Source organism: Carassius gibelio, chromosome B8 (genome assembly GCF_023724105.1).
Source record: "Carassius gibelio isolate Cgi1373 ecotype wild population from Czech Republic chromosome B8, carGib1.2-hapl.c, whole genome shotgun sequence".
Classification (NCBI taxonomy): domain Eukaryota; kingdom Metazoa; phylum Chordata; class Actinopteri; order Cypriniformes; family Cyprinidae; genus Carassius; species Carassius gibelio.
In genome coordinates, this window is record NC_068403.1 from 4,475,934 (window position 1) to 4,494,963 (window position 19,030).

Consider the following 19,030-nt stretch of genomic DNA (forward strand, 5'->3'; position numbering starts at 1 on the left):
TGGATTATTTACAAATTCCACACTAAAGAGAACAGATCTTGCCAACAGACCTTCCCAAAAGCAAATGTCTAGTTCAACTGACATCCTCTACACAGCACTTGAAGCCTGTTAAGAGATAACTGCTAAATAGTTATTCTCTAATCAGAGTATACCCAAATAGTTTCCATCAAAGCATGCTAAAAAACTAATCGGTTACAGAGGAGGTGCTCTTGAGTTGCTTTACCTGTGCAGCTGTGAGCCTGGATTCAATCTCACGCTCAATAAAGGCACCTGAGCCGTGTGGCCAGCCAAAACAAAGCTTTTACACTCAACTGCAACAATGAAAGCTAAAGCGATGCCCTCCTCACAGCTGCGTGCCTCTCTGCCAGCAAACACAGCACAGACAGACAACGGTGCAGCTCCACTACACTGTCTGCCATGGTGTGTGTGTGTGTGTGTGTGTGTCTCACACTGTTTATCACACTCCAAAAACACTGCCAGAACCAGGACAGCTGCAGAAGAGAAGCGACAGTGATGGGAGGGGTGTATTTACTTTCTTATCCCATCCCTTGTGTATTAATGGGTCCTTAAAGGGTGTCATGCAACAAAAAAAAACAGGGTTTCCTTGCTATTTTGAAGTTAATATAGTACTAAATTAAATATTCAAAATGCAATCCTCTCGTCCTATTCCATCCCGCTTTATGGCATCACAATCATGTATGCATGTCATTAATGTAATGGAAGTCAGCAAAATGGTTTCCTTTTACATTCGTAATTTACATTTTTGGTCTTATTATGAATGGTTTTAATGAAAAAAGTCATCAAAATATAATGCCGTACTCCAGAGAAATTATCCTAAAACATTTGTCTGTTTGTTATCTAATGATATAAAATGTAGGCAATTTTAAGAGTGACTCAAGTGCCTTTATACCATTATATTCTATAAGTAAGTTTTTTGATTATGAGACTCAGAGGAGATAATTATGTAAATCACTTATGTAATAGAGGAAAACAAACTCAATGAGAACAGAAGGGTTTCATTTCATTAGGCACATCTGTAGAGTTTGGTGAAATATAACCAATTCAGCAGAATCAAGTGAATGATGAAATCTCTCATGGACTCACCTAAAATCAATATCACAAGCGTTTGATCCTGGTTCAGCCATCTTTCTGACAATAACAACAGCGTTCCAGTCATCTGGGGTCAAGGCTTACGACAACTTCCTGAAAGATACCTTTTGTCCCGAACGTTTGCCTGAATGGAACTGTATAATTGAATTTCATTATCAATTCATTAATTCAGTAGAGGTCTGGCATTGCTTGAGAGCCACCGCTAAAGCTTGGGCTTTAAACACCCATCAGTGGCTTTTATTTTATCTGACCTGACAGGTCAGTGCTATAAAACGCTCTGTTCCCTTACTTTATAGAACTATAGAAAGAGAAAAGGAAAAGTAAGTGAAACTCTGATACTATTGTGTATTCAAGTGTACTTAACGTCCAAAACTGACTTTCATGGTTTTATTGTATGCAATTCATCAATCTATGCTATTCTAGAAATAAAATAAAATAAAATAAAAAATATGTGCTTACTGTATGAGCTTATAAAGAGCAAAACTGACTTTAATAATAAATATTCAGGTGCACAATTCATCAGTGTATGCTATTCTAAAAAATACAACAAAATAAAATAAAATAAAATAATGAATTTGAAAAAAGGATATATTAATAGTAATTAATTTGAAAATAAAATAAGATCTATTCTATTCTTGTAGAGAAAATTTATTCTGGTAGGGCCTGCTGTACATTACACCAACTTGCAGTATAACATCCACACACACACACATATACACACACACGCACATTCAGCCTGTGGACGCATTATGACTGCTTTTACAATCAAGGTCAGTGACTAAGGCCTAAATGATTCTGCTTTCGATTTCTTAGCAATTTGTTCTTCCAATCCACAGGAAAGCCTTCAGCATCCTTCACTGGCATGTTTCATTTAACAAGACACTAACAACCCAAGCTGCATCGCCTCCAGGTTATATTTTGTTACCTTGCGGCCTGGTTTTGTTAAAGTTTGCGAAGTTAAAGACATCTGTTTAGATGCTTCCTTCCAACTTTTCCAGTGCAGCAGGATCACTCTCACTTATTGTCCAAAAGGGCTTTTTGTTTCTGACATATGTTCACTTGGCACTGCATCCCAGATGTCAAATGTGTGAACATACTCTTTATGCATTCATATATGTCATCTCTTCCCTGAGAATTCCACTTTTATTATAAATACACATCAGATCTGTTCCAAAACCTTGTGAGCTGTCCAGCTGTCTGCTGCCTACTCAAGCAGATGTCCAACTCAATTGGAAGCTTATAAATGTATGATTTGAAACATTGCAGTGCACAACACATGCACAGGATGCTAAACTAGAGTTTGGTATTAGAATGTTGATAATTTAATATTTAATTGATAAATTAATTGCTATACTTTGAGTCATCAGATTAATTAATCCAAGATTCAACTCCAGTTTTAAAGTCAGTTTAATATAATTTAAGTTGAAATATCTTGTGCAGAAAAATCTTTAGTAACACAACTTTTTTATAAAAATTGATAATAATAAGAATCAATAATAATAATAAAAAAGCATCATATGATTTCTGAAGGATCACGTCACACTGAAGACTGAGTAATAATGGTAAAAATTCACACATGAATAAATTAAATTTAAATATATATATTCAAATAGAAAACACACACACACACACAGTGGGTAAAATAAGAATTGAACACGTCACCATTTTTCTCAGTAAATAAATTTCTAAAGGTCCTCTTGACATGAAATTTTCACCAGATGTCGGTAACAACCCAATTATTTAGGGGTGGGTAATATGGCGAACATATCCTAATATCTTCTTTTGTGTTAAGCACAAGAAAGAAATTAAGCTACAGGTTTGGGACAATATGTGAGTGAATGACAGAAATAACATTTTAGAGTGAACTATCCCTTTAATGAAAGTCGGTATCAAGTTTAATACTGTCCCTTTAAGAGCTGCACACATCTAATATACAGGCATGCATCTATTTTTCTCTCAACTGTTTACTTTCATTTTAGACATAACCAGCTGAGTCTATATATAAACCTTGTGTGTTTTGAAAGGTTTAGCTCAAAAGATTACTTCGTTCAGTAATCAGGCACTGTTTAACGGGCTTTTTAGTGTGCACTCTTCGGGTATGAATAATGATGATGAAGATGAAACAAGGGTGGACATTTTAGCAAGACAATGATCCCAAACACACAGCCAAGGAAACTCTCAAATGGTTTCAGAAAGAGAAAATAAAGCTGCTAGAATGGCCCAGCCAATCGCCTGACTTGAATGCAATAGAAAATCTATGGAAAGAACTACAGATCAAGAGTTCACAGAAGAGGTCCCCAGAACCTTTAAAGATATGAATACTGTTTGTTTGGAAGAATGGGCCAAAAACACAGCTGAGCAATGCATGTGAATAGTTTCTCCATATATGAGGCGTCTTCAAGCTGTCATTAACAACAAAGGCTTTTGTACAAAGTAATAAATAAATTTCAGTAAGTGTGTTCAATATACTTTTGTTTTCCCTGGGCCATTTAATTTTATTACACAGAACTTAATTTCTTATTAGTTTTGTTTTCTTTTTATGTATGGATCGCTTGGGTTGTTACCGGCATCTGGAAAAAAAAATTCAAGTCAACAGCATCTTTAGATATATATTAAACGTGCCGTGTGTGTGTGTGTATGTATATATATACACACACATACACACACACACACACACACACACACGCGCGCGCGCGCGCGCGCACGCACGCACGCACGCACGCACGCACACACACACACACACACACACACACACACACACACACACATATATTTAGTTCAAAAATGCTGTCCAGGTAATAAGTTTGCTAAGTAATTCTTGGAACAGAGGTATTTTTTTGTCTGAAATCCCTGCAGAATCACATTCAAACTGAATATTCAAAGCAAAAGTCCTTGAAAAAGAGATACATGCATTAATCTCCTAGTCCCAGCCCTGTGTTTGTATAAAACAACCATCGAGTAAAGGTTGGGTTGCCGGGAGAGTTGCGGCAGAAAAGGTGAAGCACCACTGCTTGGGCCAGAAACACTGGGAAGCCGTCCAGAAGTCAAGGACGAAGCCTTCGCCATTTGGAGCAAAAGGAGCTGACCCAACAAAGAGCCCTGGGAGAGCCCTGTTCTGCTAAAGAGGACATTTGTAGTTTCAGGGAAGCTGTTGTTCATTTTAATACGCTGAAACAATGCTGCCAAAGCCCACTGGCTTTTTACAGTAGCTCTGCTTCTGGAGAAACACCAAAACAAGGTCACAATGATTAAGCAGGGACTTCACAGCGGCATTACAAACGAATCGCTCATTAATACATCTGCAGTGACAGATAGGAAGTTGTAGAATCACACTATTTCTTCATCCTTACATTTTTTTTGATCTGGTCCAAGAGTGAAAGCTGCTCCTAGTTAGTTACTTGTCAAACTTACATCATTACCAAAACCAAAAACGTCAAAGGAATTTTACAGCATTTCTGCAAAGAATCTGAACCCAAAAATGAAAATCTGTCATCATTTGCTCACTCTGATGTCGCATCAATTCTGTATGAGTGTCTTTCTTTCTTTAGTGGAACATAAAATGAGATCGCAAAACATATAGTGATCAGGGGCTATCAAGCTGCTCATTTCTGCTAAACTACATATAAACTGACTGAAATATAAACCATTAATTTACAAAACACAAGAAAACTCATATTTCTAAATACTGACTGTGCCAAGCATCCGTTTCAAAATGAAACAAGTGTGTTCATCTGTAATCCCCTTTCCATCACTGTGTGTGTAGGAGACAGTCCGGTCCAAAATCACAATATATTATCACAGCAACGTTATTCTATACCTCTTCTCTTCTACAGATCTGTAAGGATGAGCAATGCCATTGACCGTGGTCACAGGAGGTCACAGGTTATCACCGTTCAATAAAAATTGCTTTCTGACAGCCGTAGCTTTATGTCTCTGATCTTGTGCTTTGACACTTCCAATTTTCCGAGATAGAATCACCGTCCTTCTCGCTGTAAATATGGCCAGCCTGACTGCTCACAACATCAAGAGGCTTCAGTAATGGCCCACTGCCTGGACTTCCTGTGGTTCTGCCTTGTCAACAAAAAAAGCTGTCAGGGACTCATCTAACTCAAGCAGGAGAGCAACCGTACGATTAAAAAGAGAGATGGAGAGCCAGGCAGACTATAAAACCTTGTAGTTGAAGATATATTCCCATAGTACAAGGACACAACCAAATGTTAAAGATTGAGGGGGAACAAACTTACACCCCAATTATATTGAATCTCAGACTGTAGCTATAATGTGATAAAATTACCAGGATTCAATCAGATTTACTAAAAAGGAAGCATCTGTGTGTCTATCATGGTCTATAGATCTTATTTTAAATAATAGGTGGGAAGTTCACTTTGCTGATATTGCAAATGATGGTGTTGATAATAATAGGTTCATAGTGCATTTCACTTTTTTCTTCTTCTGATGTTTAGCATGCTACAACAGCATTAGAAAAACATAGTTAGTGCCTAAACTTCACTTGCAGCTGTACATTAAAATCAACCGAAAAACAATCTACTGTACCATTATATAGAAAACATAATACTGTAAATTATATGCTTTCGCAACAGGGAAAACGTTTCACATAAGGTCATAAAGGTACTAGCCAATATCACTGTGTTACACATTAGCCGTAAGGGTTACTTAAAAAAAGTAAAAACTTAGTAATTGTCAAAAGACAGAAAAACACAACAACAGGAGCAACAAAGGGAGCAAAGGACATGATGGATGCTAACAACAGAAAAACCAGAAAGCAAAGGAATCAACACGGCAACAATACACAAGCAGAAAAGCACAGCACCTTGTTTAAAATGCGGATTTTACTGGTGAGAAAAGCAAAGGCATTCACCATACTGTAGCACTTCCAAACAAAACACTAATAACTTTATTAGTATATTAACTATATTAATAACTATTTAATCTGAACTTGTTTCACGGGAAATACTTTCTGTTATTACTTCCTGTGCAAAGTTGAAAGCAAACCAGCTTTCTAATTTTTAAAGCTGTTGAAATGCATCCCTTGGGCTTTCTCATTACTTACAATGAGAATATAATTGCCATGCGGATTTACCTACAATCCCCAAAATAAACAAAACAGAACTAAACGATGGCTGTCCTGTAAGTTAGACTCCCTATGGATCTCACACTTGTTCTAACACTTCCGTCAATGTGATGGAGGCAATACTCAAGATGGCCTTTGCTGAAAGCCATGCATAATTAGACCCGTGAACACTGAATTTATTTCTACCAGGAAGATTTGTAATTTGAATTTGTAATGTATGTGTACTTTGACTCCCCTGAGTAGATGCTTTGTGGCAAAAGGCTTTACGCTTATTTTCTCAAGCTCCTCTATGTCTGGGCCTGGGCCTTGTCATATTTCATGTGGAGAACCTATGACACTACATAAATTATGGGATGCAATTGCCAAGAGTGGCCATGTGGCAGGATTATGTACAAGGATCAGCAATGTGTATCTTTAATTACTTCCTGAATTGCTGATTTGTCTGACAAAGTGCATGATTAAGGGAAATCTCTCCAACCCCTCAATAATCCGGTCACTGCTACCATGAATCCAAAATGAGGCAAAAAATTATCTTGGAACCAGACCAATATATTAGCTCTCACATTTCATCAATGTCTTTTTTTGGTCTCTTTCCTTTAAACAAGCAGGCCACTGTAATTTATTTGACTTAACAGCCACTTGTCTGGGGTGTTGCATGTTGATATTAATGCAAAAACACACAGAGGATAGGAAAGGAGCAATGCACAGAGACTTGACCCAGTATTTGAAGCTACACCAATTTTTTGTAGTCAATCGTTGGTGTATTTTAAAAGCAGTACTCAATATTGTGCTTTTAGCCACCAGAGAGTAAAAATTCCCCAAGCAGCTGTCTGATATATAACAAGGTGTTTTGGGCTTGAGGGTGTTTTATCTTACTATACCTGAAGAAAAAGGAGGAAACAACTTTGATTACAAGCCTGAGAACATATGACTCAAGTTGCCATGCACTGACCCATGTTTCCTACCCATTAGAGGGGAACAGCTAGCAGCGGAAAAATGGGGGAGACAACACAGTTTTTTTTTGCCTCACATCGACTGGACATTTACCTCTTGTTCCCCGCAGTGGTAATGGATTTTAGGAGGGCGACGGATCATACCTCACATTCTCGGGAGCCGGAGATGGTGTAGGTACAGGGTCCTGTCCCATTGACCAGTACGTCCATGGTCTCAGAGTTTGTGGGTTTGTAGTCCACATAATATTCCTGAAGCGGGGTGCTGATGGTGCGCTCTGTCTCCCGCACCTTTTTCCGGCGTTTTCTTACCATGGAATGCTGCTGCAGTTGCTTCATGCTGCTGGGATAACGCTTCCAAGAGACATAGATCACTAGCAAGATCATGGCCACGGACAGGAAGAGGGCGACGCTGCCAGCAATTATCTTGTGGAACGAAACATGCTCAAAGTCCTGCTCAGGGATGAGTGGGGATGCAGCCGTTGGGGAAGGTGCAATAGCGTTGTTGCGTGTTATTTTCTCATTCACCCTGAACATGGTGGGCAGGGGGAAACGTCCAGTTTTGGAAGGGGAGCTTACGGTGGAGGAGATCGGCTGGTAAGCAGTGGGCATCAACTTACAGATTCCATGTGTGTCAATAGCCTCAATGACTTTCTCACCCTGAACCTCCTTTGGTCCAGCACAAATCATAGTAGTCTCCTTGTTCCCCTTGAAGCTCCTCAGCCAAGCTACAAGGGGGCATAAGCTGGGGCTGCATTCCCAAATGTTACCAGCAAGACTGATGGTAGTAAGAGATATCCAAGCTGATATGGCCTCTTGAGACACGTTGCTAAGCTTATTGGAGTCCAGATTAAGAGTCTGCAAGTTAGGGAGACACTGGAAGATGCTTGAATCCAACACCTGCAGGTCATTTCCAGAAAGATCCAGCTTTTGCAAAGAGGTCCAGGTCCATGTAATTCCCTGGGTTATAGATTTTATCCGATTCCACTGCAGATACAAAGCACGGAGGTTGTTCAGCCTTGGGAAATGAGAGAAATTGATCTTTGAGAATTGGTTGTGCTCCAAGTGTAACTCAGTCAGTTTGAGAAGTCCTGCAAATGCGTTACGGGTAAGACTTCGCAGTCGATTGTAGCCCAAATCAAGAAACTCTAGGTTTCGACAATCCTGGAACACTCGCATGGGAACCGTCTTGAGGGAATTCGATCTGATGTGGAGACTCAACAGTTTCCGCAAGCCCTGGAACTGGTTTGGCTGCAGGACTTGAAGTTTGTTGTAAGACAGGTCCAGATTGCGTAGGTTGGGGATTGAATGGAACGTGCTGTTTTCCAAATGTGTGATCTTGTTGGAGCTGAGGATCAACTCCTTTAGTCTTCGAACACCCTGAAAGGCTTGTTTGTCCACTGCATTGATGTAGTTGTGGTCCAGGTACAACCATACTAACTGGCTGAGGCTGGCAAATTGACCAGCCCTGAGGTTCACCAAGCTGTTGTACCGCAGAGAGAGGCCCTGGCATCCCACAGAAACATTCTTTGGCACATCACGGAAGGCATTTGACTCGCAATACACTATTTTGCCATCGCAGCGGCAGCTTCGGGGACACGGTTTCTCTCGGACTCTGCCTTGGGAAGCCAAGAGCCAGGCCTGCACGAGCAAGGGGATCATCAGCCAACGGGATCTCACCAGGGATCCTGCATTAAACACAAAGAGAAAGATGGAATAAGCCATGATTCGGTTAATGCTGAATCCTAGTCTTTTGCATTTAGTCAAAAACTGATGATAACTTACTTACAAGGATTAGTAGATACTTAATTAGTCCCGCTGCACAGTTTGCACAAAGTATGTTATCAAATTACATAGCCAATGTTTACTGAATAAAATCTTGAATGTAGGAGGAAAGTAAGAACTTATTTGTTTTGCCTTTAGTCTAAATTTTATTTACCTTCTCTTAATTTCCCATTAATGTGATTACTATGCAAATTGTTGCTCTAGACTAGTATTTGGCATTCTTAAAGTATGCAGATGTCAGTTGATTCTCCTAGTTCATGTACTTTAATTAAAAATGAAAGCAAATATATACCTTTACCTTGAAGCAACCAGGAGAACTCAATAGGCAAGTCTAACTTTATTCAAATTAGGAAGAAAATACATTTCCCTTAAGGTTTCTTAAAAACCATAATTACACACTGGCTCGAATAAACAGTCTCTGTGGTAGAGAAACCAGACTGTTGACTTAAAATAATACTGTTCTTTAAGCTCATGGTTCATGTATGATATCAAAAGATACTATAAATAAGAACTTAGAAATTTTTTGGATAAAGAAGAATACAGAATAACGCAAGACAAGCTACAGATAAAAAAACAGAGACACAAGTATCACAACAATACAGAAGAGAGAGAGAACGGAGAGCATTGAGTGATGCCTAGATGTCCTTGTGATTGCTTTGTTATCTAAATGAAAAAGAGTAAATCAAATATCTGTGGCTACAAAAATATAAATTATGATTAATTGTGCTTGATTGTGCAGTACAAAAATCTGCAGTAGGGTCCCCCTTGGCAGAAATCACATTCGGGCTCTTGGAATCGTCTGCCCACCCCACTTAACACCGCCCATGTTCATGAGCGAATCATTTTTTGAGTCTGATGAATCGATTAATCCACTTCAAAACTGAATGATCTCAATAATTTGGGGTTCAAATGATTCTCAAGCTCAACTAACTGACTCAGTGAGCCAGTCGCAGAGGTTAACAGCTCACTGGAGAAGATGATAATTAGTGAATAATGATGTAAATCTAGGTCTTTTCATTACTTAAAGCTATCAAATGACTTCAGAAGACTCGGAATACAGTGAGTCAGACTACTTTTGTGATACCTTTTCATAGTGCTTTTGTGCCCTTTATAAAGCTTGAAAGCTTCAGCTCCATTCACTGTAATTGCATGGAAAACAGCAACCTGCAGAGTTTTTCTCCTTTTGTATTTCCTAGTAGAAATATGGGTTTCATACCACAAATAAACTACAAAAAGATGACAAAATTACTATTTTAAGAAAAAAAAAAAAGAAAAACATAATATTTTGAATAATTGAAAACATCTTTGCCAATCAATGAAGGACAGTGACAATTTCCATTTCCTCTTTGGCTGGCTCAGTGTCTCTTTATGCTTTGTTATCCGATTTAGCTTCTTCCTCAGTTTGGGCAGAGTTGAGTCTTTTTCTTTTTTCTCGAGCTAAGGGTGTGCCAAAATTGATAACAGCCCTTTGTCTGCTGTTCTTGGAGCAAAAACAGTAAAAATTATTGGTTTATCTTGAGTGGCCAGCACAAAGGCTTACCATCTGAAACTTTAATCATATTACAGCTATTCAGTAAATATAAAAGTAATTGTATAAATGTACAATGGTGAGCAGCAATGCGTTTGAATCATCCAACCCAACCACTGTTTGCCAGCCTCCAGATCTAGATCTAATCAAAACATTTTGTGTAGGTCAATTGAATGAAACGGGCTAATCTAATATTCTTGAAGACAGAGCGTAGGCTGGCCGAACAACCTGTTATCTGCAGGACAATCGGTTCAGTGTGGCATTGCAAATTGCTGTTGAATTCATTTAAAATAATGAGAGAAAAACACAGTCCCTAATCTTCCTCTGAAGAGTCTGCAGTAAATGTGTTATAGTGAAAAGTAGTCAAAGTTTATAGCTATATAACTTAAGGCCTGTCTCTGAGTGAACATACTCAACAGTAAAAGTTTTCCTAGTAAAAGTCCATGTTACCGCTGCTTGTAAATTCATACTATGAGAACATAATGCTTCATTTGTACAGTACAATATAGCCTGTTTGCACTTCTCTAGACCCACTTCACATCGTAAGGCAATGAAGATTAATTGCTCATATGTGAGCCTGGACCACAAAACTAGTTATAAGGGTCAACTTTTCAAAATTGAGATTTACACATGAAAACTGAATACATTAGCTGTGCATTGATGTGATGTATGTCTTAGGATAGGACAATGTTTGGCCGAGAGACAACTATTTGAAAATCTGGAATCTGAAGGTGCTAAAAAAATCTGAATATTAAAGTTATGAATTCTTAACAATGCATAATACTAATCAGAAATTAAGTTTTAGTATGTTTACAGATGGAAATTTACATGATCTTTATATAGTATCCTAATGATTTTTGGCTCAAAAGAAAAATCAATAATTTTGACCAATAGAATACATTTTTGGCTATTGCTACAAATATACCCCATAGCATAGTGCGAACTACGGGGGAGCTAGGGGGAGCTCGGCTCCCCTTAAGAAGACATGGGCTCCCCTGAAAACGAGAAATGTGAAATTTTGGGGGGTCTCAAAAATATTAACAACGTGAATATTTTGAAGTGCAATTTCAGTTGTGTAATGTGATCATGATGGATTATTAAGAGTAAAATAGCAAAAATATTATTCATTCATGCATGACGGCAATTAAAGCCGAATTTACTTCAATAAAGATTACTATACATGCTATTCTTGTAATGAGCATCAAGGTGTGGGGACGCTGCGCTGCAAATTCCACATATGTTAGTACGTCATACATATTCGTAGAAATAAAATAAACGTTGGAGGCTATTTATCGCGTGCAAAGTCCTTAATTGATTTTGCAGTTATAGCATCATAGCCATGGCAAAAAGAAAACAAGGCAGTTTAATTAATTTTGGTTTTATTAAGAAATTGTTTAGTGGTGACGTTAATAGCACGACTGATTCACCTGCTGCAAGCACTGTTACCTCCCGCCGCGCCCATAGTGACAACACAAGAAGCTGAAGAAAAGACAACTTTGGATGAAGATGGTAACAGCTCGTCAGAGGCCGGTCTGTCTTTATAAAGTATCTTCTTATTAGTACACTTAAAAAGTTCTCAATGCTTCATATTCCTTAGGCTCATTTTGCTGCGAAATTGTCCTTTAACCTTTGTTAATGTGAACTCAAAGACTGCCTATTTATAGACATTTTGTGGGTGGCTGTTTGTTTGCTGTTTGACCTATCAATTTGTGTCGATAAAGTATAATAGTGCATATACAGTTGTAGCTGTTATGTATCTTTGTAAGTCATTGTAAGTCCTTTTTTGAGGCACTCGTGTCGATAATGTATAATAGTGCCTTGTAGCTGTTGTAAGTCCTTTTTTGAGACACGCGCAAGCGCACAACCCCCCCCCCCCAAAAAAAGTGGGCTCCCCACTTTATTAAATTAAAATAAAACATTTAATAAAAATATGAAATATTATTCCTCTTTACTTGCATGCTATGTGACCATGTGAATAATATGTAATCATGCAATATGCAATATGATCTAATTACAAGCAGTGCAAATTGCGTTTTTTACAGTAAATACTTTTTATGGTATTTTTGCTGTACATCCTCATCTGGCCTGGGCTTGCATTGTTTGTTTTTAATTTAATTAGATAGATAACTTATATTTGTGTCATTTGACATTTAAGTATTGGATATTTGCATTTTTTTATTTTTTTTATTTTGAGGAATATTCAATCTGTTTCTGTGCCAGTGAGATGAGTAAATGGGAGTTCAATTTTAGTCTAGAACTACAGTTTTCACAGTGCACACAACACCTTTGCTCTTTCTCCTGATTTCTCTCAAACATGCGTATACAGGCCACCAGGGCACCATACAGACTTTATTAAAGAGTTTGGTGATTTTACATCCGAGTTAGTTCTGGCTGCAGATAAAGTCTTAATAGTTGGTGATTTTAATATCCATGTCGATAATGAAAAAGATGTATTGGGATCAGCATTTATAGACATTCTGAACTCTATTGGTGTTAGACAACACGTTTCAGGACCTACTCATTGTCGAAATCATACTCTAGATTTAATACTGTCACATGGAATTGATGTTGATAGTGTTGAAATTATTCAGCCAAGTGATGATATCTCAGATCATTATTTAGTTCTGTGTAAACTTCATATAGCCAAAATTGTAAATTCTACTTCTTGTTACAAGTATCGAAGAACCATCACTTCTACCACAAAAGACAGCTTTTTAAGTTATCTTCCTGATGTATCCGAATTCCTTAGCATATCCAAAACCTCAGAACAACTTGATGATGTAACAGAAACTATTGACTCTCTCTTTTCTAGCACTTTAAATACAGTTGCTCCTTTACAGTTAAGAAAGGTTAAGGAAAACAGTTTGACACCATGGTATAATGAGCATACTCGCACCCTAAAGAGAGCAGCCCGAAAAATGGAGCGCAGCTGGAGGAAAACAAAACTAGAGGTATTTCGTATTGCTTGGCGGGAAAGCAGCATATCCTACCGAAAAGCATTAAAAACTGCTAGATCTGATTACTTTTCTTCTCTTTTAGAAGAAAACAAACATAACCCCAGGTATTTATTCAATACAGTGGCTAAATTAACGAAAAATAAAGCCTCAACAAGTGTTGACATTTCCCAACACCACAGCAGTAATGACTTTATGAACTACTTTACTTCTAAAATCGATACTATTAGAGATAAAATTGCAACCATTCAGCCGTCAGCTACAGTTTCGCATCAGACAGTGCACTATAGACCCCCTGAGGAACAGTTCCACTCATTCTCTACTATAGGAGAGGAAGAATTGTATAAACTTGTTAAATCATCTAAACTTACAACATGTATGTTAGACCCTATACCATCTAAGCTCTTAAAAGAGGTGCTTCCAGAAGTCATAGGTCCTCTTCTGACTATTATTAATTCCTCATTGTTATTAGGACATGTCCCCAAAACCTTCAAACTGGCTGTTATTAAGCCTCTCATAAAAAAGCCACAACTTGACCCCAGAGAACTAGTTAATTATAGACCAATCTCGAATCTCCCTTTTCTGTCCAAGATACTAGAAAAGGTGGTATCCTCACAATTATATTCCTTCTTAGAGAAAAATGGTATATGTGAGGATTTCCAGTCAGGATTTAGACCGTATCATAGTACTGAAACTGCTCTCCTTAGAGTTACAAATGATCTTCTCTTATCATCTGATCGTGGGTGTATCTCTCTATTAGTTTTATTGGATCTTAGTGCTGCGTTTGACACAATTGACCACAACATTCTTTTGCATAGACTTGAACACTTTGTTGGCATCAGTGGAAGTGCATTAGCATGGTTTAAATCGTACTTATATGACCGCCATCAGTTCGTAGCAGTGAATGAAGATGTATCATATCGATCACAAGTGCAGTATGGAGTACCTCAAGGCTCAGTTCTAGGGCCGCTACTCTTCACGCTTTATATGTTACCCTTGGGAGATATCATCAGGAAACATGGTGTTAGCTTTCACTGTTATGCTGATGATACGCAGCTCTATATTTCCTCGCAGCCCGGTGAAACACACCAATTTGAAAAACTAATGGAATGCATAGTCGATATAAAAAATTGGATGACGAGTAATTTCTTACTGCTAAATTCAGAAAAAACAGAGGTGTTAATCATAGGGCCTAAAAACTCTACTTGTAATAACCTAGAACACTGTCTAAGACTTGATGGTTGCTCTGTCAATTCTTCGTCATCAGTTAGGAACCTAGGTGTGCTACTTGATCGCAATCTTTCCTTAGAAAGCCACGTTTCTAGCATTTGTAAAACTGCATTTTTCCATCTCAAAAATATATCTAAATTACGGCCTATGCTCTCAATGTCAAATGCAGAAATGTTAATCCATGCATTTATGACTTCAAGGTTAGACTACTGTAATGCTTTATTGGGTGGTTGTTCTGCACGCTTGGTAAACAAACTACAGCTAGTCCAAAATGCAGCAGCAAGAGTTCTGTCAGGAATCACTCGACAGAATCCAGTAGCGAGTAGAAATAAGGTTTATTTCAACAGTAAGTAGACCAAACAGAATTGCTTGCAGACAACGGGCACCAAGCAGGTCCTAGGGAACACAACAGCTGTAGTGTAGACTCCAAGCAGGGCAGACCAGAAATGTGATGAGCTGAGACGATCCTCAAACATAAGCAGACCACAGATCAAGCAGACATATAAGCTGGATCTCCGAGCAATCCAAGAGCGTGACCAGAACTGCACAGAACAGAGATCAGAACACAGACAGCAACCCAAACGATCTGACACTGAACCTGACTGACACAGCCCTACATATAGGACTAGTAAACGAGACACACCTGCGACTGATCTGATTGCTCGTCAGCGCAGCTGGCGCTGATAGGCAATCAGATCAGTGCAGTACACACAAAATGAGCAAGCAAACCTGCGAACCGTGACATTACCCCACCCCCTAGGAGCGTCACCTGACGCTCTCAGAGGGTCCTACCTGGCGATTGTAAGCATCAATAAGGGAATGATCCAATATGTCCCGGGCAGGTACCCAACTCCTCTCCTCCGGACCGTAACCCTCCCAGTCCACCAAGTACTGGAATCCACGTCCCCTCCGCCTTGAATCCAGGATACGATTAACCGAATAGGCTGGTTCCCCATCTACGATTCGCGGCGGTGGGGGAACCGGGACAGGCGGATTTATAGTTGAACGAAAAACGGGCTTGATTTTAGATACGTGGAAGGCGGGGTGAATCCTCCGGTATGCCGGAGGGAGTTTGAGGCGGACCGTCACCGGACTAAGAATTTTGGTGATGGTAAACGGGCCGATGAATTTAGGAGCTAATTTTCTACAAACGGAGCGGAGAGGAATATCAGCAGATGAAAGCCACACTTTTTGACCAGCGACGTAGACGGGAGGTTTCGACCGGTGGCGATCGGCCTGGACCTTAGTGCGCAAACCCACCTGGAGAAGGGTCTCCCTGGCCGTTCTCCAGATGTCTCTGCACCCCTGGACGAATTCGTGAGCAGAGGGGACCGCGACTTCAGATGCCAGACTAGGAAAAATTGGTGGCTGGTACCCTAAACTACACTCAAACGGAGAAAGGCCCGTGGACGACACTGGTAATGAGTTATGCGCATACTCAACCCATGAGATATGCTGACTCCAAGAGGACGGATTCTGTGACGCTAAACATCGTAACCCTCGTTCCAAATCTTGGTTAGCCCGCTCCGTCTGACCATTGCTCTGGGGATGAAACCCAGAAGAAAGACTGACATTCGCCCCCAGCAACCGACAAAACTCTCTCCAAAATTTGGATATAAACTGGGGACCCCTGTCAGAGACCACGTCTGTCGGGAGGCCATGGATACGAAACACGTGGTCTATGACAGCAACTGCTGTCTCTCTGGCTGATGGTAATTTGGGCAGAGGGATAAAATGCGCAGCCTTCGAGAACCTGTCCACCACAGTTAAAACCACTGTGTTACCCTGTGAGGCAGGGAGACCTGTAACGAAATCTAGCGCAATATGTGACCAGGGTCTCGAAGGAACTGACAACGGTTGAAGGAGCCCAGCAGGAGGGCGAGTGGAAGACTTACAACTAGCACAGACCGAGCAGGCCAATACAAAACGACGAGTGTCACGAGCCATAGTTTGCCACCAGAACCGTTGCTTAATGAGAAAAATGGTGCGATTTACTCCTGGATGACACGCCAGCTTGGAACAATGACCCCACCGAATGACGTTGGACCTCAATTTCTCTGGCACAAATAAACGACCCGGTGGACATCCGGGCGGAGGCACTACCCCATCTAAGGCCATGCGGACCTTCGACTCGATCTCCCAGGTCAACATTGAAACCACACAATTATGTGGAACGATGGACTCGGGAGAAACCGGGCGTTCAGATTGGTCAAAAATACGGGACAAAGCATCAGGTTTGATGTTCTTGGAACCTGGACGATAGGAAATGGAAAAATCGAACCGACCGAAAAAAAGTGCCCACCGAGCCTGCCTAGAGTTAAGTCGTTTGGCGGATCTGATGTATTCAAGGTTCTTGTGGTCGGTCCAAACAATGAAAGGTACCCCCGAACCCTCCAACCAATGACGCCATTCCTCCAAGGCTAACTTGACTGCCAACAACTCTCTATTACCAATGTCGTAATTACGTTCAGCGGAAGACAAACGATGAGAATAATAAGCGCACGGATGAACCTTGCCGTCCATAGAGGAGCGCTGGGAGAGAACCGCACCTACCCCCACCTCTGACGCATCGACCTCCACCACAAACTGACGAGAGGGATCAGGAGCAACGAGAATGGGGGCTGAAACAAAGCAGTTCTTGAGTTTAGAGAATGCAACATCAGCTGCACTAGACCACCTGAAAGTCGTCATGGTGGAGGTCAAGGCTGTTAGAGGCGCGGCTAGTTGGCTATAGTTGCGAATAAAACGCCGGTAAAAATTGGCAAAGCCCAGAAACCTCTGCAGGGCCTTGCGGGAATCTGGAGTTGGCCAATTAACCACTGCCTGAATCTTGTCGGGATCCATGCGCACCCCCTCAGACGACACGATATATCCTAAGAAAGGAACAGACTGTGCATGAAAAGCGCATTTCTCCGCCTTGACAAAAAGTCCATTCTCCAACAGCCTCTGAAGCACTCGTCTGACGTGCTGAACGTGTTCCTGGAGAGACGAAGAAAATATCAATATGTCATCCAGGTAAACATATATGAACTGATCAACCATGTCTCTCAGCACATCGTTAACGAGTGCCTGGAAAACCGCGGGGGAGTTGGAAAGACCGAAAGGCATAACCAAGTATTCAAAGTGCCCCCTGGGGGTATTAAATGCGGTTTTCCACTCATCCCCCTTCCTGATGCGGACCAAATGATAGGCGTTACGTAGATCTAACTTGGTGAACCAAGAAGCACCCTGCAGCCTCTCGAAAGCTGAAGACATCAGCGGCAAAGGATAAGTATTCTTTACCGTGATGCTGTTCAACCCTCGGTAATCAATACAAGGACGCAGGGAACCGTCCTTCTTGCCCACAAAGAAGAATCCCGCCCCTGCAGGAGAAGAGGAAGGACGGATGAGTTTGGCTGCCAGAGAATCAGAAATATATTTCTCCATGGCCTCCCTCTCCGGAGTGGAAAGAGAGTATAATCTGCCCTTAGGCGGAGACGTACCTGGCAATAAGTCTATAGCACAGTCATAAGGACGGTGCGGAGGAAGAGAAGCAGCTCGGGACTTACTGAACACCTCCTTCAGGTCGAGGTACTCCCCGGGCACGTTAGACAGATCCACCTGCTCATCCTGCAACACAGAACAAGACACAGAAGAACACGCAGACACCAAACAAGATGCATGACAGTTATCACTCCAAGACATGACAGAGTTCTGACGCCAATTTATGTGAGGGTTGTGCAGTGTGAGCCAAGGGTGTCCTAACACCACAGGAGCCAATGCGGAGTCAATAAGGAGAAAGTGAATCTCCTCAACGTGGTTACCCGACGTGATCAGACTCACCGGTCCGGTGGAGTGGGTGACCGATGACAGGAGTTGTCCACCCAGGGCATTAACTGAGATGGGGTGAGTGACGGGAATTATAGGTACTCCCAGACGAAGTGCCAGGTCACGGTCCATAAAACTCCCCTCAGCCCCGGAGTCCACCAGAGCCTCACATCGATGATAAGAGGAGCCCCACTGCAGTCTTACTGGAAGGAGTGTCGCTTCACGAGAGGATTCATCCCAGGATATGCCACCCGTCAGTAACCTCCGTTCTACTGACGGGTGTTGGCTTTTACCGGGCACTTAGACGCAAAGTGACCCCCGGCTCCACAGTATAGGCACAGTCCTTGCGCTCTTCTGCGCTCCTTCTCCTCCCTGGAGAGACGAGCTCTGCCCACCTGCATGGGTTCCGGATTGAACGAGTCACCAACCACATCACCTGAAGGAAAGACCGGATGGACCTCCATATCTGGAACTCGACCTCGCTGCACCAGAAGACTTCGACGTTGTAACCTTGTGTCTACTCGGATAGCTAGATCAATCAACCCATCCAAAGTTGCAGGTAGCTCCAGGGTGT

The 19,030-nt window shown here is 40.9% G+C and overlaps 1 protein-coding gene across 3 annotated transcripts in view; it reads right to left on the bottom strand.

The window, feature by feature from the left end:
• Nucleotides 1-19,030, bottom strand: part of LOC127963696 (leucine-rich repeat transmembrane neuronal protein 4-like) — a 207,547-nt gene that overhangs the window by 108,640 nt on the left and 79,877 nt on the right. For 2 of the 3 annotated variants that reach the window (XM_052563739.1, XM_052563738.1), the window contains exon 2: nt 7,300-8,840. In XM_052563739.1, coding sequence (XP_052419699.1) covers nt 7,300-8,814 — 1,515 coding nt within the window. In that variant the 5' untranslated portion in view covers nt 8,815-8,840. Of the gene's footprint in view, nt 1-7,249; nt 8,841-19,030 lie in introns of all 3 variants that reach the window. The other variant, XM_052563740.1, reaches the window with a different exon arrangement.